This window comes from Sciurus vulgaris, assembly GCF_902686455.1.
Source record: "Sciurus vulgaris genome assembly, chromosome: 18".
Classification (NCBI taxonomy): Eukaryota; Metazoa; Chordata; class Mammalia; order Rodentia; family Sciuridae; genus Sciurus; species Sciurus vulgaris.
The window spans coordinates 3834322-3857820 of record NC_136479.1 but is presented as its reverse complement, the minus strand read 5'-3'; the positions used below and the strand labels follow the sequence as shown (position 1 = coordinate 3857820).

Genomic DNA, 23499 nt, shown 5'->3' with positions numbered 1-23499 from the left:
ACACAGTCCCCTGTGCTGGGGGAAGGGCAGGCCTCTGGGGCAGGAGCCTCTGGATGGGGGTTTGAATCTCCCCAGCCTTGGACCACGGGACCCAACAGAGCTAGGGCTACAGAGAGTGGTGTTGGCGTTCAGGAACGAGAAACCCCACAGGGTCTCTGAGCCCCAACTCTCCCCTCCACACCGATGACAGGGCCCCGTGTCGGCCTGCTGTGCCTTGGCCCCATGGAGCCCCTGAGGAGACCCCTCTCGCCCTGCTCGTCACGACCCTCCAGCCCCAGGAGCCCGCCCTGTGAGACCTCAGTTTCCGTGGGCATCGAGGCAGTGCTGGACCAACTGAAGATCAAGGCCATGAAGATGGGGTTTGAGTTCAACATCATGGTGGTGGGTGAGTGAGGGGCAGGGCTCACAGACCTGAGGACCGATGGGTGAGGACGAGACCTGTGGGTCTGGGAGTGTCGCTCATCCCCCAGGCTAGTGTCCCCATTTGTCAAGGAGCCCAGTCATCGTGCCTCACAAGAGTGCTGCAGTGGAAAATCTGGGAAGCAGTCATTACAGACAAATATCACCCACAAAGCCCCAGCCAACTGGCGAGGAATGATTTGGGAGGGTCAGACTCCTGGACTTGGGACCCACGTGTGATCTGGGTTCGAGGTCACTGATGTTGATGTGGGTTCGTTTTGTTTGTACAAACTGGTTGAACTATCCCTCAGTGGATGACCAAATAAGCAAATCGTTGTTTACACACACAATGGAATATTATCCAGTCATGAAAAAGAACAAAGCATTGACGCAGGCTAAAGCATGACTAAATATTTTATTCTAAAGGAAAGGAGCCGAACGTCAAAAGCCAGAAAGTATAGGGTTCCATTTACATGAAAGGTCCAGAACAGGCAAATCCAGGGACAGAAAGCAGATGAGGGGTGCCAGGGGTTGGGGAGCAGTGGGGATGGGGAGCAATGGCTTCATGGGTACAGCCTTCCTTTTGGGGTGATGAAAATGTCCTGGAACTAGAGAGAGGCAGTGGTCACCTGAATTGTGAATGTCTATAATGCCACCTGGGGGTTGAACCCGGGGCCACCCCACCACTGAGCTACTCGCCCAGCCCTTTTAAAAACTGTTTTGTCTTGAGACGGAGTCTCACTAAGCTGCCCGGACTGGCCTTGAACTTGCAGCCTCTGCCTCTGCCTCTTGAGTAATGCCACTTCGCTGAGCACTTTAAAATGATAGTGGTTCTTTTTGCCAATTTTCCCTCAAGAAACACAGGAGAGGTCAGTGTCCGTCACACTGGGCCAGAGACTGACCGCTGCGGGCACTTGTCTGTTTACCTTATGCCCAGAAAACAACCTACTTTCTGAAAGATCTCACCTGGTGAAGAGTTTGAGAAACTGCCTAAGGAGTGCACCTTGCTTGACCGCTGTCCTCTGGTCACTCGCAGGGCAGAGCGGGCTGGGCAAGTCCACCATGGTGAACACCCTGTTCAAGTCCAAAGTGTGGAAGTCGAGCCTGCCGGGCCTGGCCACGCCCACGCCCCAGACGCTGCAGCTGCACTCGGTGACCCACGGTGAGTGAGCCCCCGCCTCGCCCCGCCACGTCGGGTCCGATCTCTCCCCTCCGCTCTCCCCGCAGTCATCGAGGAGAAGGGCGTGAAGCTGAAGCTGACCGTGACAGACACGCCTGGCTTTGGGGACCAGATCAACAACGACAAGTGGTGGGTCCTTGGGGGGGCAATGAGTCGGGCCGCCCCACTCCCACCCCTGGTCCCCCCAGCTCTGGGCAACGCCCAGCTCTGGAGAGGCCCAGCCATGTCCTCTAAAACTGAAGACCAGCCAGGAGTGGTGGCACAGGCTTGCGATACCAGTGACCTGGGAGGTTGAAGCAGGAGGCTCACAAGTTTGAGGCCAGCCTCAGCAAATTAATGAGGCCCTAAGCAACTCAGTGAGATCCTGTCTCAAAAAAATCAAAAGGGATAGGGATGTGGCTCCATGGTGAAGCACCCCTGGGTTCAGTCCCTGGCACAAAAAAAAAGGTCTGTGGTGGCTCAGACTACGGTGGCCAGGTGCTCTCTCTTCCCTACAAAGTAGGTGCTGTTATGGCCCCATTTTATGGACAAGGAAGCTGAGGCCTCAGGCGAGAATGGCGGGGGTCTTTCTGTCTCCCGTGAGGCAAAGGGCAGAGGGAGGGCAATAGGGGACCAAGCCATCCTTGGCAAAGCGGGAGAGTGTGAGGGCCAGGGAGGCAGGCGGAGCCCTGGGGCTCTGCTCTGAGGGGAGGCTTCTCTGCTCAGCTGGGACCCCATCCTGGGCTACATCAACGAGCAGTACGAACGGTACCTGCAGGAGGAGATTCTCATCACCCGCCAGCGCCACATCCCTGACACCCGGGTGCACTGCTGCGTGTACTTCGTGCCGCCCACTGGGCACTGGTGAGGTGGCTTGACCGGCCGGGGGAGGGCCGCCCACACCAGGCAGACACTGAGGAGTCCCAGCGTGGGCTTCGCGCTGGGTCCCCTTCACTCGTTCCCCATCCCCATCACCACTGTCACTGCCCTGCCTGGGCAGCCTGCGGCCTCTGGACATTGAGTTCCTGCAGCGACTGTGCCGGACTGTGAATGTGGTGCCTGTGATTGCCCGGGCTGACAGCCTGACCATTGAGGAGCGAGAGGCCTTCAGGAGCAGGGTGATCGGGTGCTCAAGGCGGGGCTGGGGCCAGTGTGGCAGAGTGCAGAGTGGGCAGAGTGCAGAGGTTGCCTCTGTCTGGTTTGCAGATCCAGGAAGACCTGAGAAATCACTGCATTGATGTATACCCGCAGAAGTGCTTCGACGAGGACATCAATGACAGGATCCTCAACAGCAAGATTCGGGTGAGAAAAGTCACAGGGGACAGAATGTGGGTGGCACTCAGGTTCTCTCTCTGCAACTCAGGGCAATGCCCATGTACTTCTAGCAGATACAAATCTCCACTCATTTTACGAACTCAAGGTGAGCAAGAAATGGCTCACACCAGACGGTCCACAGAACAGGAATAAATGTTGTCCAATCACATCTCTCACAAGGGCCTTGTATCCTGAGTATGTAAAGAACTCTTTCAACTCAACAACAAAAGCCCAAAGGGCAAGGGCCGGGGGTGTGGCTTGGTGGTAGAGTACTTGGGTTCAATTCCCAGCACTCAAAAAAAGAGTAGGCAAAAGATTTGAGTAGACATTTCCCCCAAAGGATATATAAAAGCTGGGTACAGAGGGGCACACCTGTAATGCCAGCTAATTGAGAGGATTAGGCAGGAGGATGAAAAGTTCAAGGTCATCCTGGGAAACTCTGTCTCAAAATAAAAAATAAAAAGGGCTGGGAATGTAGTTAAGGGATAAAGGGCCCCTGGGTTCAATCTCTAGTACCCCCCCCCCCAAAAAAAAAAGGTACCTAACATCATAAATCATTAGTGAAATACCAGTCTCTACACCACAGGGAGAGCCCACACAATTAGGATGGTGTCTTAGTTGGTTTTCTGTTACTATAATAGAACACCTGAGACTGGATAATTTATAAAGTATGAGGTTTATTTAGATCACAGTCCTAAAGGCTGGAAGTCCAAGAGAGGGCGATCATATCAGCTTGGCTTTTGGTGAGGGCCTCATGCTGCCCCACACATGATGGAAACCAGGAAGGACAAGCGGGTATGTCTGAAAAGAGGTCCTGTGGCTAGAGAGGAGGCAAGAAAGAGTGGAGGAAGCCTAACTTGCTTTAGAACAACCCTGTGCACACGTACCTATTTTCACCCTCTGGATAACCTCAGAAGGGGACTACTGTTTGTTTCACAGGTGAGAGGTTTAATGTTAACAAGATTACATATATGTATATATGTCATCTGTATGAAACATATCATGTATATGTGCCATATAATATATATTTTATACATACGTCTATATTACATATCGATTTTTATTTTTTGCTTTTTGCAGTGCTGGGGATGGAACCCAGGGCCTTGCACATGCCTGGCATGGTTCTGCCACAGGGCTACAGCCCTAACCCAAGACCATATTATTACCCTGGTTATTAACATGACAGCTTCCGCCAGCTCTCCTATCCTTGAACTATGCTAAATGCTTTGCAAACATCCCCAGAGCCTCTCTCAGTCCTGCGGGCGTCCTCCTGCAGGCATGGGTTAGACTTTGTATCTTGGACTCCCCAGAAACACTGTGCTCCTTCTACCATGTTCCCTCCCACCCAGGACAGGGCCCCTCCAGCCCTGCCTCCTCCTAGGTGCCTCCCCCTCCCCCCCAGGAGCGGATCCCCTTCGCCGTGGTGGGGGCCGACCGCGAGCACCTGGTAAACGGGAGGTGCGTGCTGGGCCGGAAGACCAAGTGGGGCATTGTGGAAGGTCAGTGCGGGGACTCCGGGAGATGCAGTGAGGAGGGGGCGGGAACCAGCGCCCAGCCTGCACCTTAGGGGTCTGGACCCTGGGTGGCGGAGCCCAGAGAGAGGCACACACACGCTGAGAAGTGCCTTTTTCCAGCTGGAAGCCTCAGGAAAGCTGTCTGACTTGGCCTCAGCATCCTCTAGTAAAATAGGCATCATGGTCCCATTGGGGCAGACACGGTCCCAGCCCCACACAGGGGCAAGACATGGTGGAGACAGAAACATGGTGAAGGAAGTGGGGGGCACCAGCATAGGGAGCCAACAGGCCTTGCTGAGGGCAAGGCTGGGCAGAAGGACGGCCGGGGGCCTACCCCTCTGTGTGCTACATCGTCATTAGAAGTGCATGCACGTCACCCACGGTGCGATGTGCAAACTGGATGCAATGATCGCGGGCTCCCCGGCTCAACTGCCGTCCGCAGCAGACCCCGTCCTGGCCCAGGACAGTCAGTGCCTGGATGAAGGACTAGATGAGAGAACCCAGGGAGGGGGGCCACGGTAAGACAGACACGTGGGGAAGGGGCAGTAGCAGGGCCCACGAGCTACCTGCCGAGGCCCAGCAGCCTCTGGAGCTTCGCATAGTCCTGTCTTGCAGTGGAGAATATGGCGCACTGTGAGTTTCCTCTCCTGAGAGACCTGCTCATCCGGTGAGGCCCTGGAGGCCGGGAAGCGGGCGCGGGGCCCCTGTGGCCAGGGCTGACCTGCCTCCTGTCTCCCAGCTCCCACCTCCAAGACCTGAAGGACATTACCCACAACGTCCACTACGAGAACTACCGTGTGGTCAGACTCAACGAGAGCCACCTGCTGCCCCGCGGGCCGGGCTGGGTGAACCTGGCCCCAGCCTCCACCCAACAGCTGACCACCCCTGCACCCTTGAAGGTCCGCAGGCGGGTCCAAGAGGATCCCAAGGATGAGTTCTAAGCCCCCCGAGTTCTCACACTCAGCCCCCAACATATACCTTGGCACTAGAGCATCTATTAAAGGTGGACCTTGCTTTTTACGAGAAGCTGTGTTTTGACAAAAGGCGTTTCCAAAATGACTGCTTTTCCAGGCACAATGGCACACGCCTGTAATCCCAGTGGCTCGGGAGGCTGAGATAGGAGAATTGCGAGTTCAAAGCCAGCCTCAGCAAAAATGAAACACTAAGCAACTCAGTGAGACTCTGTCTCTAAATAAAATACAAAATAGGGCTGCGGGCATGGCTCAGTGGTCGAGTGCCCCCGAGTTCAATCCCAGGTACCGCCCACACCCCCCCCCCCAAAAAAGATGACTTCTTTGAACTAGCCTCAGATAAAAGAATGGTTCTGGTTTTGTTTTTTGTTTTTTTTTTTTTATTTCTTTTTTATTATTATTTTTTTATTGTAAACAAATGGGATACATGTTGTTTCTCTATTTGTACATGGAGCCAAGGCATACCATTTGTGTAATCATAAATTTACATAGGGCAATGTTGTTTGATTCATTGTTATTTTTCCCTCCCCCCCCACCCCTCCCACCCCTTTTCCCTCTATACAGTCCTTCCTTCCTCCATTCTTACCACCCTCCTTAACCCTAACCCTAACCCTAACCCTAACGCTAACGCTAACCCCTCCCACCCCCCATTATATGTCCTCATCCGCTTATCAGCGAGATCATTCGTCCTTTAGTTTTTTGAGATTGGCTTATCTCACTTAGCATAATATTCTCCAATTTCATCCATTTGCCTGCAAATGCCATAATTTTATCATAAAAGAATGGTTCTGTTTTAATAGCATGAGATCCAAGACCCAAGGTTCTCAGGAGGCTCACCTGCAGTCCCGAGCCAGAGCCCAGTCACAAGTCGGGCTCTCCCACTTGTCCCAACCTCCCACTCTTGGCCCAGGACTTGGCCATGGACACCGAATCCCCCATTGCAGGTGGCCTGACCTTCGGCTGTCTTCCTTCTTTCCCGGCCCCAGCAGACCAATCTCGTGAGCTGACAGCTCTCAGCTCCAAGTGGAAGCGAACATGCCAGCACACAGCTCCCCACCTTGCGCTGTCTGTACATGGCGGGGTGATTGTGTTGCTCCTTGTAGCACCGGTGTTCAGACAAAACTGTACAACTCCTGGTGTGCCTGCCACAACCTGAGAAACAGCACCCGGCAGAGCATCGGTCTGAGGGGAGAACCTGTGGCAGTGTGTGAGTGTGTGAGCCTCAAAGATGACTTCACGGGGTCGGGCGGGAGCTAAGTCAGCCTGGCAGCACCCTTCCCTATCAGGAGCCAGGGCACAGAGACCCTCCGTAATGACGGTGAGCAGACGGTTATCCCAGCTACAGGTCACCTCCTCTGCAAAGCCTTCCTTGACTTCCCCAGCTGATTCAGGCTGGGGTGTAGCTCAGTGGTAGAGCACCCCTGAATTCCATCCTAGTACCTCCCCACCTGCTCCCTACATATAATAAACCTTCAAGGTTTTTTTTAATCTCAGTATTTTGTCACAGTGATGGAGAACCGACTAATACAATCCATAACAAATATCTTAGAGGTGGCACGTGGCCACACAGAGGATGAGACATTGTCCCATGCCACAGCATGTTCCTCAGTTAGAGATTAGCCCTAGGCAATGTGACAATGGTTACAGTATTTCAAAAGCACACGCCCTTTGGCTCAGCAAGTGCATTTCTAGGGATGGATATTAGCCAGTCCTGCGTGCCTGCACCTCAGCACTACTGACATTTGAGGCTGGATCTTTCTTTGCTGTAGAAGGCTCTCCTGTGCTCTGAAGGAGGTTTAGCACCATCCCTGTCCTTCACCCACTAGATGCCAGGAGCAACTCTCCCATTCTGACAACTAAAAATGACCTTGAACATTGCTGCATGTCCCCTGGGGTACACAGTATCTCCAGCTGGGAACCCACTGACAGTTGTGCACACAGATGTGTACAGAGTATCCTACCAAGGTATTCAGTGTAGCAAAGAATGGGAAACAATGTACCTGTCCACCAGGACACCCACACCACTGCATTAGTTTCCTATGGCTGCTGTAACAAATTAGCACATACTAGAGGCTTGTAGGAACATCACTGGGCAAAAGGAGGGCTCCTATACTGATCTAGCCTCCATGTTTCCCCCTCTCTGAATCCATCTGTCTCTTTAACTTGTCTTCTTAATAGCTTTCTTTTGTACTCACCTTGGATTCCAGGAACAACAGGTCTGATTGATAAGCATCTTTATGACAAGGGACTGAAACTACCCCCAGGCAACAGTGAGTCTCAGCAGATTATCCCATGATGAGACTGCCCCCTAAACGAAGCAATCACCCCAGGAGGGAGGTGAGACTGCCCTCCTAAGCAGGAGCCATTATTCTACAAAGCCGGTAGAGTTGCTCTCAAGCCATGATGACCTTCCCAGAGTTTCGGAGAACTAGTCCTGAGATAATGATCAACCAGAGAGTGGCAGGAACAAGATGAACTACTTTACTAGCCATGCCCCCAGAGCCGAGCAAGCCCCCAACTCTTGCCTTCGTTCCCTTTTCCTTAAAACTTCACACTTTGTCAGCCAGTTGAAGACAGATCTTTGGTCACTGTACCTCTGTATCTGTCCTTTCCACTGTAGCCACACTGATTAAAGCTCCTTTTGTGCTCTTGGCCACTGCTCGTCTCTTTGATTGCCATATTGGCACGGGCAGAAGAGCCTGGTCTGTTGGGACCCCCGGAGCCAGTGCCTTCACCCTAGGACTCCAGTAAAAGGGCCAAAATCACTGTCTAGGCAGGGTCGTGCTGCCCCTGGAGGCTCCAGAGTAGACAACTTCCTTTCTCTCCCCAGCTTCTAGAGCTCCGTTCACCTCTTGTGGCCCACTTCTCTATTTTCAAAGAAAGCAGCTTAGCCCCTTGTTTCAAGAGTCACACTGCCTTCCCCTGGGTCAAATTCCCCTCTGCTTCTCTCTTATAAGGACCCTTACTCTCGTGATTATACAGGGCACACCAGGATGACCCAGAATAATCTTCCCATCTCAAAATCCTGAATTCTATCACCTTTCCAAATCCCTTTTGTCAAATAAGGTAACAACATATTTACTTTAGGAGTAATTCCGGAGGCATCTTTAAAAAAAAAATTATTTCCTTGAAAAGATGTTTTTTTTTCTTAGAGTTACTTCCTGCTCTCCTCCCAGCCTTTCCCTAATCTCTCTTACCATCGTTAACATCCCTCTCTCTGGGTAGGCTAAATTGTAAAGGCCCTCCGCAATGCCACTCCTATCCTCAGTTCAAAAAGTAACGTGTTTACCTCCCCCCCCCCAAAAAAAAAATCAACAGGTGCACACCTGTAATCTCAGCTACTTGGAAGGCTGAGGCAGGAGGATCGCAAATTCAAGGCTAACCACGGCAATTTAGTGAGACCCTGTCTCAAAACAATAAAAAGGGCTTGAGGTATAGCTCAGGGACAGAGCACCCGAGTTCAATCCCCCAATAACTGGGGGAAAAGGAAGAAATGCAATGCTGACCGGGCGCAGTTTTTAAACGGGTGAATGGACAAATGCCAGGGAACGAGCTACAACACCCTGGGCAACCTGCGCTCCCTGCGTGGACACTCACGCTCAGGGCGAAGACCAAACCACAGACGCGGCCACCGGGGGCTGCGGCGCCCCCTCCGGAGACACGTACGGCCGCCCCCAGCGGAGACCGGCACAGCCTCAGCCCGGCAGCGCCCGGGCTGCGCGTGGCACCCTGGGAAGTGCAGTCCGGCCCGCCCCACAACCCGCTCCCGCGCCCGACGCTTCCGCTCCCGGCGGACACCGTCCTCGCGCGAGGCTTCGAGAAGGATGCGCGAGACCGCTCGGGAGCATCTGGGCCAAGGGGAGGGGCGCGCGAGAGGAAGGGGCGGGGCCCGCGGGAGCCGGAGCGGGTTTCCGCTTCGAGGCCCCGCCCCGGAAGCCGGCGGGGGCGCCTGGTCCTGCGCCTCTGGCGCTGCGCGGCGCTGACTCTCCTGGCTGCCCCGCGGAGGGGACGGCAGGGGAGCGCGCTGGTCCGGAGTGAAGGTAGCCAGTCACGCGAGGCCGCGGTCAGGCCGCGGGCCACCCGGTCTGGTGTGGGGGCTAGAGAGGTGAACCGGGCGGCTGGGTGCCAGGCGCTGGCCGGAGGCGCGGGCTCCCGACCTGTGTGATCTGTGTGATGGACTGTGTGATCGTGCTTGGGTTCGTTCCTTAAAACTCGCGGAGTTCTAGGATTTGGTTTTGGGACTTTATAACCTGTAAAGTGAAGATTATCAAAATATCTCTGTGTACCAAATTAGGAACAGACGAAGAGCACGTGTGTTCCTGTTAAGAACTGGCAGGCTCTGAGGTGGTGGGCGTATGCCTGTAACAGCCCAGCGACCGCGAGGCCGAGGCAGGGATATGCCTACGAATTAGGGTTCAATATTTGTTTGAACTTCTTTTTGTATTTAGCCTGAGGACATGCACTTTAAACTCTATTCAAAAGTTATTCTAGCAGGGTTTGGTGGTGCACTCCTGAGGATCGCAAATTTGAGGCCAACCTCAGCGATTTAGGGAGACCCGGTCTTAAAAAGGGCTGGGGGTGTAGCAGGACAAGGGATATTATTTGGGGAAGAAAGGCACGTAGGAGTTGACCGGGGACCTTTATCTCCTGGTAAATACATTGGCATGTTTCTTCTTTCTTCCTTTTTTTTTTTTTTTTTTTTTTTTTTGAGATGGGTCTCGATCTCCTGGATTTAGGCAATCCTCCTGACAGTCTCCTGAGCTGTAGACATGTGCTTCTGCTTCTTTTCCAATCTTATTTTGAGTAACTTTTGCTCTTGGAAATGAGGCCGAAGAGTACTCCCCCCCCCCCCCCCCCATATAGTTTGACCTGCTCTTCCTTTGTTCCCTTCATGAGGCAGGTCAGTGCTTGTCCTGGCCTGTGTATTCTGTGCATTCTGTGCATGCTGTCTGCAGAACACAGCTACCTGGGTTCAGGATGTTTTTTGCCTTTTATACCAGTTGTGAAAGCTCTCAGGGGCACATGGAACCAACCTGAGGTGGCCAGACCACCCTTCCACCAGCCCAGTCTTGCTGCCCACCTTCCTCCCCCACATTTCCTGGCTCATGTCTCTCACATCTGGGCCAGTGCAGCAGGGACTTCCCTCTTCTTGGTTACAGCTGTTCATGCCCTCAACCTGTGCCACACCTTGGTGGCTTTGGAGCCCTTTGTTCTCCCACTGCCAGGGCCTCTCCTGCTGCTTAGGAGTCCTTGCCTGTTGTTTCTGTCTCTAGCCATCGTCATCTCAGGATGATGTAGATGAGAAGTTTGAAGTTCCAGGTGTGTGTACTCTGGGGTAGAGCTTCCATGACTCTCTCATATGTGAGGAAACAGGTCTGGAGAATGACAGATGCCTTGCCCAGGGGGCCAGGTAGCAAAGCTGAACTCCCACCACCTCTTCCCTCCAGCTTGTCCTGTCAGTAATTCACAGGCAGAGTTGAACTTGGAACAAACACTTTATTTTCAAATACTAATGTTAATTTAGACATTCTAAATGAACCTAGTGGCATTAAAAGGGAGAAAATGAGGTTAAGAGAAAAAATAATCACCTTTGCTCTTGACAGATAAGTGACTGTGATGAAGGCTGCCTGGCTGTCTGGGCCTTGCCCCAGAGCCAGGCGGGAGGGGGCTGGCCCAGGCCTGGCTGGAGAGCCTCCTGTAGCCTTGGTGGAGATCTGCTTGGCATTTGGCTTCTAATGGAAATGCCTTTCATGGTTGGGAGTGGGAGCTGTGGTGGGTCCCCAGTGGCCAGATCAGGTGGTGTCTGGAGAGCAGGAGTTTGTGGCCTTGGTCATAGCTGCCTGTAGCTGGACATGTCTGTGATGTTGCTGTGGCTGGGAAGGGCCCAGCTCCTACCCTGGCTCAGGGCTTAATATAAAGGGAAACTTGTGTACCCTCTGTTGTGGCAACTAGCAGAAACCCCCAGTTTGAATGTTGGAATATTTGCCCAGATGCCAAGTGCCAGCTGTACCTCCTAAGCCATGGCATGGAGGGACCCGAGTGACATGGTTTCTCTGTTCCTCCACAGGGCAGGCAGGGGCCCTTGTCCTGAATACAAGTTGGCAAATGATCAAAGGTGCCACAGATCAGGGCCTAGAAAGTAATTACTAAAGGACTCTTAAGATGGGGAGTTGGGGGACAAGCTTGCAGAGTGTCAGGATGTGGGGTACCCGACATCTCCCATGGAGGCCAGGCCCCAGCAGGGGACCAGCTGGACCCCGCTCTCACTGGTTATCGACGAGGGTGGGCACTGTTCCATTCCAGTGTTCTGTCTAGGTTCTCCTTTAGTTTAGTTTGGAAGGATCCTGGAACCTATGTGTGCCTTTGTATCTTGGGTAGAGGAAAAAAAGAGAGCAAATTTCAATTGTTAACCTTTTTGTAAAAAAAAAAAAAAAAAAAAAAAAAAATTAAGTCTGCATGTGTGTGGGTTTGTACAAGCTGTTAATTTAAGTACATGAAATAGCAAGTATTCAGGGACCCAGAAAAAAGGCTGAAGTGCTTCAACCCTGAAATTATATAAATGTCTTATTTAGTCTTTAAAAAGGCCTTGTAAAATGGAAAAAGATGTAAGAGCCTTGCAGTCCCGCTGAGAACCACAGAGTTCTGCTGTTTCCTTCCCGTCTCTGCAGAAGCAGGGTCCACTTGTTTTCCCAGAGTTGCTGTTACACTTCTCGTGTTTGAATCTTTGCTGTGAGCATGAAAATGTCATGACAATTCTAATAGAGGCTGGGTGAGTCCACAGTGAGGGTCCCTGCCCCACAAAGCTACCTGCTAGTGGACACATGTGGATAGCAAGGGGCCCACCAGTGCATGGAAAGTCAGACCATCCCACCTGCTCCTCAGATCCCATTACCTGAAGCACCTATAGTTGGCCTAGAGGAGGTACCAGGACCTCCCTAGCTGACTCTGGCTCAAGAGGGTCTTCCTGGGCCCTGGGGTGCCCTCCTTGGAGTCTGGCCTGGGTGCTCTGGCCCTCGGCCCAGAGTTCCACTTGTTCCTTCCTCTCAGTTGCATCTTCAGGGGCTTTCTGGCCACCTGGTCTCTCCCTGACAGGCAGCTGGGGCAGAGCCGTCCCCTTCCGATATGCCCTCAGCTGCTGGAGAAGCTGGCTCTTGCCAGTACAGCTTCTGCAATGCAGTAAAACCAACCTCAGACAGTGCTACTGAGGCCAGTCCTCTCAGCATGTCACCACTGAAATTGGGACAAAGCAGGAAGCTTTAAGTTAAGGACATGATTCAAGCAACCTCTGTCAATGTCTGGGATCCTGTTGGGAATGATGGATACCTATGGCTTCCCCTTCTCTGCTTGGTGGGAGCAGTAAGACCTTACCATGTGGGGACAGGGTTCAGCCCCATCAGTGGCTCTGGACATCCCCAGGGGCTTAATTAATGTCACCATCTATGCTGTCTGTAACATTCTTACAGAAGGAGCTCTCTAGAGGAGTGCACTAACTCATGCTAGACAGGGTCTTACTAAGTTGCCCAGACTGGCCTTCAACTTGAAATCCTCTTGCCTGTCTCCAGCATAGCTGGGATTATACATGTGCACGTCCTTAATGTCTTAAAGCCTGGACCAACAAAATATCTTCCGCTAACTGAGGACCATTTACATGCCCAACTCCGGAATCCTTTGAGGTAGGAACTAAAATTATCCCCCATTTCTGGATGAAGACATTAAAACATGGTGAGATAAAACTATTTGCCAAAGGAGCAACCTGATTCCAGAGCTGAAACTCATACAGGAGGTGCTCAGTTCTCCTGGGAGGGACCACACTCCTCAGAGCAGGAGAGGGAGCTTGTCTAGCCAGTCCACCAAGGGCAGCTCCTGCCTTGGAAAGCAAGGCTTGGCCATTGGAGGCTGTATGGCTCTACAGTCTGAGGGTGTGTTACCCTCACAGGCTTCTGGCAAAAGGCCTGTCCGACACTTCTCAGCCCCAGTGCTCCCCCTGCAGTGCCTAGCCATATCTAGGAGCTGTATGAAGCCCTGACATTGCCCGGTGCCATGGTACGTAATTCTCATTTGCCCATGACCACAGTATGGGGCCTCCCTCGCATCCCTTCGCGTCCCTACGTGGCATTCACTTTTTAATTCACCAAGCCTGTCACTTCTGGAGAACAACCATCTCCTCATTCCATCCTTACATGTTCTCTTCACTCCCACTGCCATGAGTGGCAGGGATCAAGATCAATTTGGGGAGCTGTCTTTCAGACAGAGAATGTCTGAACTCCTACTCAAGCTGGAGCTAGGGTATTCTCAGTGATGTCTCAGGCACAGCAGGCCAGGCTGAGGTGTGTGCTGGGTCTAGCTGGGCTCTCTCCAGCTTCCTCCCCTGCCCCTACATCCTCCCTGCCCTTATGTGTGGGCCTTAGGGTACAGGCAGAGAGCCAAAAGTCCATTATGCCAGATCAACGGATGGAATGCCATCAGGCAGTGCAGGATTCTTGCGTGATTACCGAAGGTCCTGGGAGATAGCAGCTGCCTGCTGTGTTGGGCTCTGCTGGGCTTCCAGAACTGCTGTCTCTCCTACATCCTCCTCATTGTCAGAGGAGCTATGGCTGGAGCTGGGGAAGAGAGGAAATTTTTTCTCTGGATGTGTCCCAGTGCACTCTGGCAGGCCTGTCCCTACCAGAGACTTGGAAGTGCTCCTCTGGGAACTTGAGGCAGTCAAAGTGCAACAGCTGAACTGAAAGGGCCACAGGACTTCCTGCCAACTGGTGGGGAGATGTAGGTGATATACTCCAGCCCAGCTGAGGCTTGCCTTCTGCCCCTGGCTTCCCTCCCTATAGGAGACCTAGATCAGGTGGGACTGGCCAGGGCTGTTCCTGGCTAAAAGCACTTCACAAACCAGCCACTTTCCAAGCTTTTTGAAATTCCCCGTTTCTTCCTAGCAGGAACTGCCAGAGGCCTCATGAGGCCGAGCTACTTTGCACAACGGAGAGTCTGCTGCAGGGCTGTCACTGCTCTGTACCTTCCTGGAGACTGGTGGTCAGGTGGCTCTGATTGCCTCAAATCTATAAAGATGGTGGGAGGCTCCATCTTCAGCCTCGTGCTTTCGGCCAACTGCTGGCCTGGCTCGGCCTGGAAGCCTGGCTTCATTGAAGCACATCTGTGACAAGAGAAAGGCAGGGTGGCTGAGTCCAGTCACACTGCTCGTGGCAGCTACTGGAAGTGTGCCCACCAGGTGAGGGTAGGCACTCCAGCCCATCTGCCCTTTCATTCTCCCCAGCCACCCTCAAGCAAGCCCACGCTGCCAACAGCAGTTGGCATGAATAAAATGCTGAGTCCATGCTGTTCAGCATGGGGCTTCTTAACCAGAGGTGGCTGTTCACATTCACATCTGCAGTCCTGGGGATGGAACCCAGAGCCACACATGCTGGGCAAGGTTGCATCCCTAGCCCTTTTTAAGTTTGAGGCCCTGTCTCAATAAAAGGGCTGGAGGAATAGCTCAGTGATAAAGCGACCCTGGCTTCAGTCCCCAGTATCCAAAACAAAAAAATGACAGGGGTAATGACTGGCAAGAAATCCTACCTGCTTCCAGCCTCCTGCTCCTCTGTGTCTTGGGGTGTGTCAGCAGGCAGCTTCCGGGCAGGGCCAGAGGCTCTGGACTGCACCGCACACAGGAGAGCCAGCTGTTCCAGGAGCCTGTCCTGGGAGCATGGTGCCGTGCGGGCTGTGAATTGTCAGAGGAGAGGATTGGGGCCCCCTTGGCTGACAGCACCTTGAGACTTAGGACCCTTTAGACCTCTTCTTCATATGTTTCAGTCTTTACTGTAGCCCCAGCCCTTTGTGAGGCCTCCAGTGAGCTCAGCAGGGTGAAGGGAGCAGTATCTTAGGGGCAGGACCACTGCATTTGAGCCTCATGGAGTAGGGGCAACCAAGTATTTGAACTATGTCATTCCCTACCCCACATCAGGGTAATCATAATAAATGATTGCCCATGTGTGCTTTTTTTTTTTTTTTTTTTTTTTTTTTTTTTTTTTTTTTTTTTGTGGTGCTGGGGATTGAACCCAGGGCCTTGCGAGGCAAGCACTCTACCAACTGAGCTATCTCCCCAGCCCCATGTGTGCTTTTTAAAACAGCAAATGGAATCACCTTATAGATTTGTTTCAACTCTATTTTTATTTTGCCTTATAGATTTTATCTTCCTACATTAGTAGGGATTTTCCTCATTAAGCAGCAGAGTACTCTGGTATAACTGGCTCAGCCAGACTCCTATTGCATATGGGTTTTTCCAAGTTTTCATGGTTTTAAAGAGCACCACAATGAATATCCTTGAATACCCACTATATGTTTAGTAGAGATTTTCAAAATGGAATAGCTTACTCAAATGTGCCTTTAAAATAAAATAGACAAGATTCAGTTGGACACGGTGGCACATGCCTGGAATCCCAGCTGGCTGGGAGGCTTAGGCGGAAGGATCACAAGTTTGAGGCCAACGTGGGCAACCTAGTGAGACCCTGTCTCAAGAAGGGCTGAGGATGTAGTTCAGTGGTAGAAAGCAACTGAGTTTAACACCCAGTACCACAAGGAGTAAATGAGTAAGTAAAGACACAAAGCAGGCTACATTCTGAACTGCCCTCCAGAAGGCACAAACTACACAAATACCCCCAGCTTATGTGAGGGTTTCACTGCATTCTGGGTAAAGGGTGTGAATTACAAACAAAGCTATGTGAAAACAGCACAGGGGCTGTGGGTCTACTGGAGTCTTTTTTTTTTTTTTTTTAATGTTGATAGACCTTTATTTTATTCATTTATTTATATGTGGTGCTGAGGATTGAACCCAGTGCCTCACACATGCTGGGCAAGTGCTCCACCACAGAGCCACAAACCCAGCCCCTAGAGGAGTCTTTGATCTGAGGCTAGAAAACTGGCACCTGCCTCTACTCACTGTTTGGGCCCAAGAGGGTGGGGAGCTTTTGTGTTATCTGCAGAACTTCCCAGAGCAAGGCCACAAGTGCCATGACAAAGATGACATCTTAGCCTTCCCTGTAAGCAGGAGTGTGAGCAGGAGCTGCCTGGAGGAGTAAGAGGTAGGACTGGAACTGGGGACATGACTCAGTGGTAGAGTACTTGCCTGGCATGTGCAAGGCTCTGGCTTCAATCCCCAGTCCCCCCACCCCACACAGCCGGACCAACTTTCCCCCAAGAGAGGAAGGGCAGAGAGAAGGAAGGAAGCTGGTGTGGGTCACTGGGCAGGGGCCAAGTCTGAAGGCCCCTTCTGTGTCCCCAGGGCCTGAATATACCTCACACATAGCAGGAAGCCATATATATATTCATTCAGTGAATGATGAATGAATTCTGACTGACAACCTGAGTGTTCAGGCTGAGTAAGCACAATGGCTGCAGGGCTGACCATGCCCAGCCTGTAGTTCTCTGTCACTGAAATGCTTGGAAGGAGGGCTTGTGGGGGTTCACTTGGATTCTGACAAAGTTAAAGGTCAGACCTTGGCTTTGCAGGAGGTCAGCTGCCCACCAGGCAGTTCTGGGCGAATCATTTCCCTGCTTGTCTTCTCGCCCCGACAGACTCTGAAGGATGTAATCCAAATCCCACTCTTCAAGTTGCTGAAATAATGAAGCCAGGGGTTATGAGGCTGCTCAGGGTCCCAGGGGCAGCAGCTCCTACCACCACAGTTGTCACTACCAGTGCAGTTTGTCACGAGACACTGTTGGGTAGAAATAGGTTTACGTGCATGCCAGCGTTTGCTGATGCCCATACCTTCCCTTGTGACTAGTTAGAGACTAAATCCTTTAAGATGGGACCTGCAGGGCTGGGTTGTGGCTCAGTGGTAGAGCCTTACCTGGCATGTGTGAGGCACTGGGTTCAATTCTCAGCACTGCATATAAATAAAATAAAGGTCCGTCAACAACTAACAAGATTATCTATCTATCTATCTATCTATCTATCTATCTATATATATATATATATATATTTTTTTTTTTTTTTTTTTTTCAGTGCTGGGGATCGAACCCAGGGTCCTGCGCTTGTAAGGCAAGCACTTTACCAACTGAGCTATTTCCCCAGCCCCATATATATGTATATATATTTTTAACAATACCTTTATTTTATATGTGGTGCTCAGGATTGAACCCGGTGCCTCACACACACTAGGCAAGCGCTCTTCCACTAAGCCTCAAACCACCCCAGCCCCTAAAAAGATTTTTTTTTAAAAAATGGGACCTGCATTACTCAATGCCTCCTACACCATTTTTGGATTAATACTTGTGCTTTTGACACAATGTTGGACCTCAAGGAAACCCCATGTCATTTTTAAAACTTGAGGTTTATAAAGGGTCACGATGTTTGGAGGTATAAAAAGCTTTTTCTGTTTTGCCTGGCACATGCCTGTATTCTCAGCTACTTGGGATGCTAAAGCAAGAGGATCAAAGTTCAATCCAAAGTTTAAAGTTTGAGCCCATCTTGAAATAAAAATTAAAAAGGAACTGGGATGTAGCTCAATGGTAGAGTGCTTGCCTAGTATGTGCTAGGCCCAGAACTGCAGGGGGTAAAAAACGAAAAAAAAAAAAAAAAAAAAAAAAAGTTGTTCTTTTAAGACAATAGAACAAAAGCTCCAACTAGTGAACCTGGTCAAGAGGGTTTTGGGGACGGGATGTGACGGAGGGAGGAGGTTAGCTTAGAACTAATTTTTTGTATGGTGTGGGAGGAACCAAGAGCCTCGTGCGTGCTAGGCAAGTGCTCTACCACTGAGCTGCAGCTCCAGCCAAAGTGAGTGCTTTTTGCACATGAGTCCTGCAGGTGAGGACAAACAAGTTGCTAAGGGTGAGCAAAAGGGAAGGACGGTTTATTCAGCAGACGTCTGTGTGTACCTTGCTGCCAGTTTCCTCTGAGTTATTAAGAAAATTATCTGAAGTATGGAAACCAGGCAGAAAGGCCTTCCTATGCCATTCCAAAACATCTTCTGGAAGGTGACTTGGGGGCAACTGGCTAGGGCCCACCCACTTCATGACCTTATGAAACTGGGAGACTTAGTGGTTTATTTTCTGTCCAGTGGACAAGAGCACCCCAGATCATAGCTCTGTGGCCCTCCACAATGCTGCATCCATCTCTCCACTTTCCTTTCTCTTCCCGTGTTTGATGAAATCTGTTTCTCTTAATCCCATGAAACTGGCTTCGTCACCCTGCTGGTTTCCTCATTAACAGAGCTCCTGTTATATAAGAATGTGGGCTTTCCCATTTGGAGGATTTTGCTTTGACGGTATCTGGTTCTGTATTTTACAAAAAGCTGTACACATTTAGAATCCTGTGCTTGGGATTAGCATCCATGTTCCCGCCCAGTGTGCTGGGAAGGTAAACACTGCCACAGGAGATGGGTGGAGGGAGGCTGGGCAGTAGAGATGCTTACCTGGAGGGAGAGCACCAGTTGTCCTTCCCGAGGCCTCTCTGACGGGGCCTCTGACCTGGAACCTGGCTCAGTAGACTGACCCTGGTCACTGTAGGCTGGGTCCTGGGCATCCCGGGTTACTTTGTGGAGCATTTCCTTCTCTATCATTTTCCTCCTCTCCCGGCGGAGGGCTCTGCGCTTTGCAGAGTCTCTCCAGGCAGCACCCAAAGGCTCTATCCCCACCTCTCCCTCAGGGGATAGGGTGGCTTCTCCCTGTGAGTCCCAGGGAGGACTCTGGAATCTTTTGGTGTTGAAGGACAGGGTCCCAAGGTCACCTTCCAGCAACACGGGGCTCTCCTCTGCCATCTGAAGAGAAGTGCTGGTCTTGGCACAGTTCTCAGGAGACCAGCCTTCCTGAGAGGCCAGGCCCAGTGTCCTTGCATTCTGTCTACTCCCAGATTTGGTGGTGAGTCCCACAGGCACCAGAACTGGCTATGAAGAAAATATGCATCCTCTGTTAGCATCTGCAAAAAGAAACTTCAGGGAAATTTTGTTTCATGGTAAAATATACATAACATACAATTTTCCATATTAACCATGTAAATGTACAGTTCACTGGCATGCATAACAACCACAATGCTGTACAGCCATCACCACTGTTTTCAAAACTGCTGTTCCCCCAAACAGAAACTCTACTCATTAGCAGTCACTTCCCATTCCCCTACACAGAAGAGTTGCTGAAGTGACTCTAGAAACAAAACATGAAGTAAAATCATGTGGAAACTGTGCCCCTGTGGGTACTAGGCACCCTGGAATTTCTCCTGTTTGGAATTATTTTAGACTTTCTTCTCAGCACAGCTGGGCTGGGGGTGATGTTTCTTGTGATGGGTCAGATGATCAGGTCCAACCCTTGTGCACCCCATTCACCTGGTGAATGATGCTGGGCAGAATTGAGGTGAGGGAGGTCAAGCTGGAGCAAAGCACCTCCTGAATCCTTTCTCCCACACCCCAGCCCAACCATTTTGAAAGTGGGTTAAGGCCTCTGCTGTGTTTTCACTGGAAACAGGACATATAACCACAACTACATCAAGAAGGGTCAAACCTGTTTGGCTAGTGGAGGCTGCCCACGGATGAAAGCAGATGGATGACTCTTATCATGAAGGCAGCAGTTAAGTTTAAGCATTAAGGCATTAGGCTTAGGGGGCAGGGGTATAGCTCAGTGGTAAAGTGCTTGCCTGGCATGTGTGAGGCACTGGGTTTGATCCTCAGCACTGCATAAAGATAAATAAAAGTATTGTGTCCATCTACAACTTAAAAAAAAAAAAAAAAAAAAGACATGAGGTTTAGATAGAGTTCTTCCTCTTAGTGAGGGCCCTGGGGAGACAGATGGGAATTGGCTCTGCTATTTGGCAATAACCACAACTAGGAAGCTTGAGACTAAGCTGTGGCCTTTTCTCATTGTGTCTTGGGTCTTCCCCTGGCCTCCCTGCCAAGGTGGCAGCTTGTGCATTTTGCTCAGCCATTTATGGAACACCTTCTCCCCTCTTGCCTCTCACTCAACAAATATTCAGGGAGCTCCTGCTTGCTTGCCAGGTCTGTGCCAGGTGACTATAAAGCCAGCTGGATTACGAAGAGACAGTTTTGACGTGCAGTTGTGGCAATGGCCAGAGAGTGGCGAGTACCTTGGTAGAAAACAGAGCAGGAGGGGTCTAGAGGAAGCACGGGGGCAAAATCAGACAGCAATCAAATGTGTTAGCTAGGCACCCAGGAAAAGTTGAGAGCTGTACACACACACACACACTTCTGCCTGCAGGGTGTGGGCTTAGTGGTCCCTGGAGCCTGTGTCCCACAGACCTCAGGCAGGGACGTTTCAGCCAGAGGGACCCAGGTCCTAGAGTCGTTGTCATCAGCAGGGTCTGCAGCCAGCTCCTCAGCCAGGTCTGGAATCAGGATGGGCTGGTTTCGCTGGAAGATGAATGGCTCTTCCCCGCAGTCTGACTGTGAACAGATGAGGGCGCTGTGGGAGACAGAGCAGCAGCCATGCTGCCCAGCCTGCTCAGGGGCATCCAGGAAATCCAGTTCTCTCCTAAAGGGCTTGCCCTGTGCTGCCTTCTGTGACTGATTTAGAAGTGGCTTGGCAGCACCACCTCATGGGGGTGTGATTTGGGGCTCTCTGTTCCATGAGGTGCCATACCTAAGACCTTACATACAGTGAGTGCTGCATTTGTGCCGGGTGCTGAATAACTTAGGGAGTCACTAAGAGCAGAGTCCAGTCCCTCTCCACCTTAAGCATCTCTTAAACCAAGAGACTTGGCTTGCCACCTCTAAGGGAAGCGGCTTATATGCTCCCACCATCTTAAAGGGACAGCCTGAAGATAGGAGCGAAGGAGTTCGCAGATGTGAAAAGATTGGAGCATGGAGTCTGGGATTCCTCCACCCACTCCTGGGCCTCACTGTGCACTGGACAATCCCTGAGGTCCCAGAAGCTCTAACATGTTCATTTTTGCAGATGCCCAGGCAGACACAAGCCCTTCTAAAACCCTTGCCCTTGCTCTAAATTCCCAGTGCTGGCCTGTATGCTAAGAAGCTCCTGCCCAGTATGTCCCCAGCAAGGTCACTGTCCAATCTTCATGTGTGCATATGGCTATTGGTGCTGAGCATCTCCCAATGCCACCTCAGTGACCCCAAGCCACCACTGGAGAATCCCTCCAATGCACACACTGGACAGGTGACCACTCTCAGAGGTGGTGCTAGCCCCATCCCAGCCCAACAGAGAACTAACAGCACAGTAGCAGAGTGAAAAGAGCAGGGCTTCAGCAGCGAGCCAACCTGGGTTCCAGGTGAGGGCCAAGAAGTGGCCTTGAGGATGCTGAGCACAACATGAGTATTCACCAATTCTGACAAATGCAGAAGGATAAAGAAGGAAATGGAAAAAAGAAAGGAACTGGGAACCCAGAGAACACCTCTAAGAAGGGCCAGGATGAAAGTAAAATGAAAACAAAGCCCCCAAATTTGAGGGAGACCTGCAGAGAGCTCCACAGCTGTCCCTGGTTGGCATTATGCCCTTGATGGGGAGAAAGGACAGTAGCGCCAGAAGAAAACTCTTGCTTACCAAGGAGGAGTCTGAGTCCAGGGATGGGACCTGGTCTTTGGCAGCCTCAAGGATGGCATCCCAGGGGGAGCTTGGTGCAGGTGCCACATCTTTGTCTTTGGATGCCACGAGGGCCAGGCTCACGGGATGCCCTTTCTGTGTGCCATTATCCAAGGAGCCCTATGAAGCACACAGGGGTAGATGGCAGAATCCCCCTATTGACCTCTATTGAGGTCAATAGATTGGGAGGCTGCCTTTCCAAAGCTTCCATCAGCTGCAGGACATGGAAACACTCACAGATCTCCACCTCCCACCCATTTTCTTCTGGCATCATTCACTGGATGCCAGGGCACATGTGTGCCTGCATGCATGTGTGTACTACAGTGTGAAGCCTGCAGATACATGTGTACTGAGTATATAATGATGTACGTACATGAAAATGTACACATATACATACATGATATATATGTATGTTAGGATATATCTGCCATAACACAGATACCATTATTTCTATTTCATAGGCTCTGGGAAGTTAGTATGGCAAAGAGAATTTGAATCAAAATTTTAAAATTTTGCCAGATGGGCATGTAATCCCAGCAGCTTGGGAGGCTGAGGCAGGAGGATTGCGACTTCAAAGCCAGCCTCAGTAATTTAGCGAGAGCCTAAGCAACTCAGTGAGACCCTGTGTCTAAATAAAATATAAAAAGGGCTGGGGATGTGGCTCAGTAGTTAAACACCCCTGGGTTCAATTACTGATACCAAAAAAAAAAAAAAAAAAAAAAATTTTTTTTTAAATGTTAGGGGTGATTTTTCAAGCCCGATTACTTTACTGCCTCTTGCAAAGGAACAGACTAGAATCGTTTTGGAGTCCCCAATACGTTTGATTTGGTGTTGCCTCGAATTGGCCCGTTATGCCCATGCACTTATCAGCCTCTTTGTATTCTAGAGCCTACGGAGACCACACGGTTCCTCAGGAGACAAGGAGCTTGACCAAAGGTGGGTGAAGGTCTGGAGATGCCCTGTGGCTAAGAGGCGGCCGCGCCTAAGAACTGGCCAGGGCAGAGGCAGGAGGCTTGGCTGGGGGCTCCGTGCCTCGTCTGCGTCTCAAGAGGACGGGTGCTCGGTGTCCCGAGCGCGGGGCGCTCCGGGTGCACGGCCCAGCGGTGTCTCGGAGCTGGGGCTCTCGGCTCGGCCCTTCAGGGCACAGCATGTCCCGGGCAAGTGAATCGCTGAGGCGAGAGGGGCCACCAGACACCTGCACTTGCGTCTTGCGGTCAGGCTGACGCGGGGGGACGTTACCGGCAGAGGTGGGTCAGAGGAGCGGGAAATGCCCAACATGTTTTTTGGGACGATGGCGGCTGGAGGGCTGTGCGAAGACCGACCCGACCGTGCGGTCTTGTGTCGAGTCCCGCTGCGTCTCAGGCGGCTCCCGGCGGCAGCCCGTTGGCCCCGCGAGCGCGGTTGCCACGGCGACTAGGCGCCGCCGGCCCTCGGGGCCAGCCTCTGCCTTCCGACAGCCGCTGCCCGCCCCAGCCTGTTCGCGCGTGCGGCCGCCACTCGCTCCGGTCCCGCCTGCGCCTGCCTTCCCGCAGCCCCGACCCAGCGCGCGGGTCCCGGGATCCGCGCCGTCACGCGGGCACTCGGGCAGCCCCTGGGCGGAGCCCGGCGCCAC

General features: G+C 51.7%; 2 protein-coding genes across 11 annotated transcripts; one reads left to right on the top strand and one right to left on the bottom strand.

Annotated features, from left to right (window-relative positions):
* Window positions 1–115: 115 nt before the first annotated feature.
* Window positions 116–5406, top strand: SEPTIN12 (septin 12). Of its 5 annotated transcripts, none has more exons than XM_079121935.1 (9): window positions 116–385; window positions 1436–1561; window positions 1627–1708; window positions 2285–2422; window positions 2559–2676; window positions 2810–2860; window positions 4275–4371; window positions 5002–5053; window positions 5126–5406. In XM_079121935.1, the coding sequence occupies exons 1-9, from the start codon at window positions 184–186 to the stop codon at window positions 5325–5327; spliced, it is 1068 nt and encodes a 355-aa protein (XP_078978061.1). In that variant the 5' UTR covers window positions 116–183; the 3' UTR covers window positions 5328–5406. The 5 variants fall into 5 exon arrangements, with proteins under 5 accessions (XP_078978061.1, XP_078978060.1, XP_078978063.1 ...); XM_079121934.1 differs by having other exon boundaries at window positions 2765–2860; XM_079121937.1 differs by having other exon boundaries at window positions 2765–2860; window positions 4989–5053; window positions 5126–5263.
* Window positions 5407–10219: 4813 nt separating this feature from the next.
* DNAAF8 (dynein axonemal assembly factor 8) lies at window positions 10220–23465 on the bottom strand. 6 transcript variants are annotated; one of them, XM_079121034.1, is made up of 10 exons: window positions 23127–23465; window positions 21849–22007; window positions 20534–20734; window positions 18758–19228; window positions 16841–16958; window positions 14925–15066; window positions 14365–14502; window positions 13850–13957; window positions 12250–12523; window positions 10220–12084 (listed from the first exon to the last, which is right to left on the bottom strand). In XM_079121034.1, the coding sequence occupies exons 1-9, from the start codon at window positions 23163–23165 to the stop codon at window positions 12259–12261; spliced, it is 1641 nt and encodes a 546-aa protein (XP_078977160.1). In that variant the 5' UTR covers window positions 23166–23465; the 3' UTR covers window positions 10220–12084; window positions 12250–12258. The 6 variants fall into 6 exon arrangements, with proteins under 6 accessions (XP_078977160.1, XP_078977162.1, XP_078977159.1 ...); XM_079121036.1 differs by having other exon boundaries at window positions 10220–12523; window positions 20534–20753; XM_079121033.1 differs by having other exon boundaries at window positions 10220–12523.
* Window positions 23466–23499: the final 34 nt, after the last annotated feature.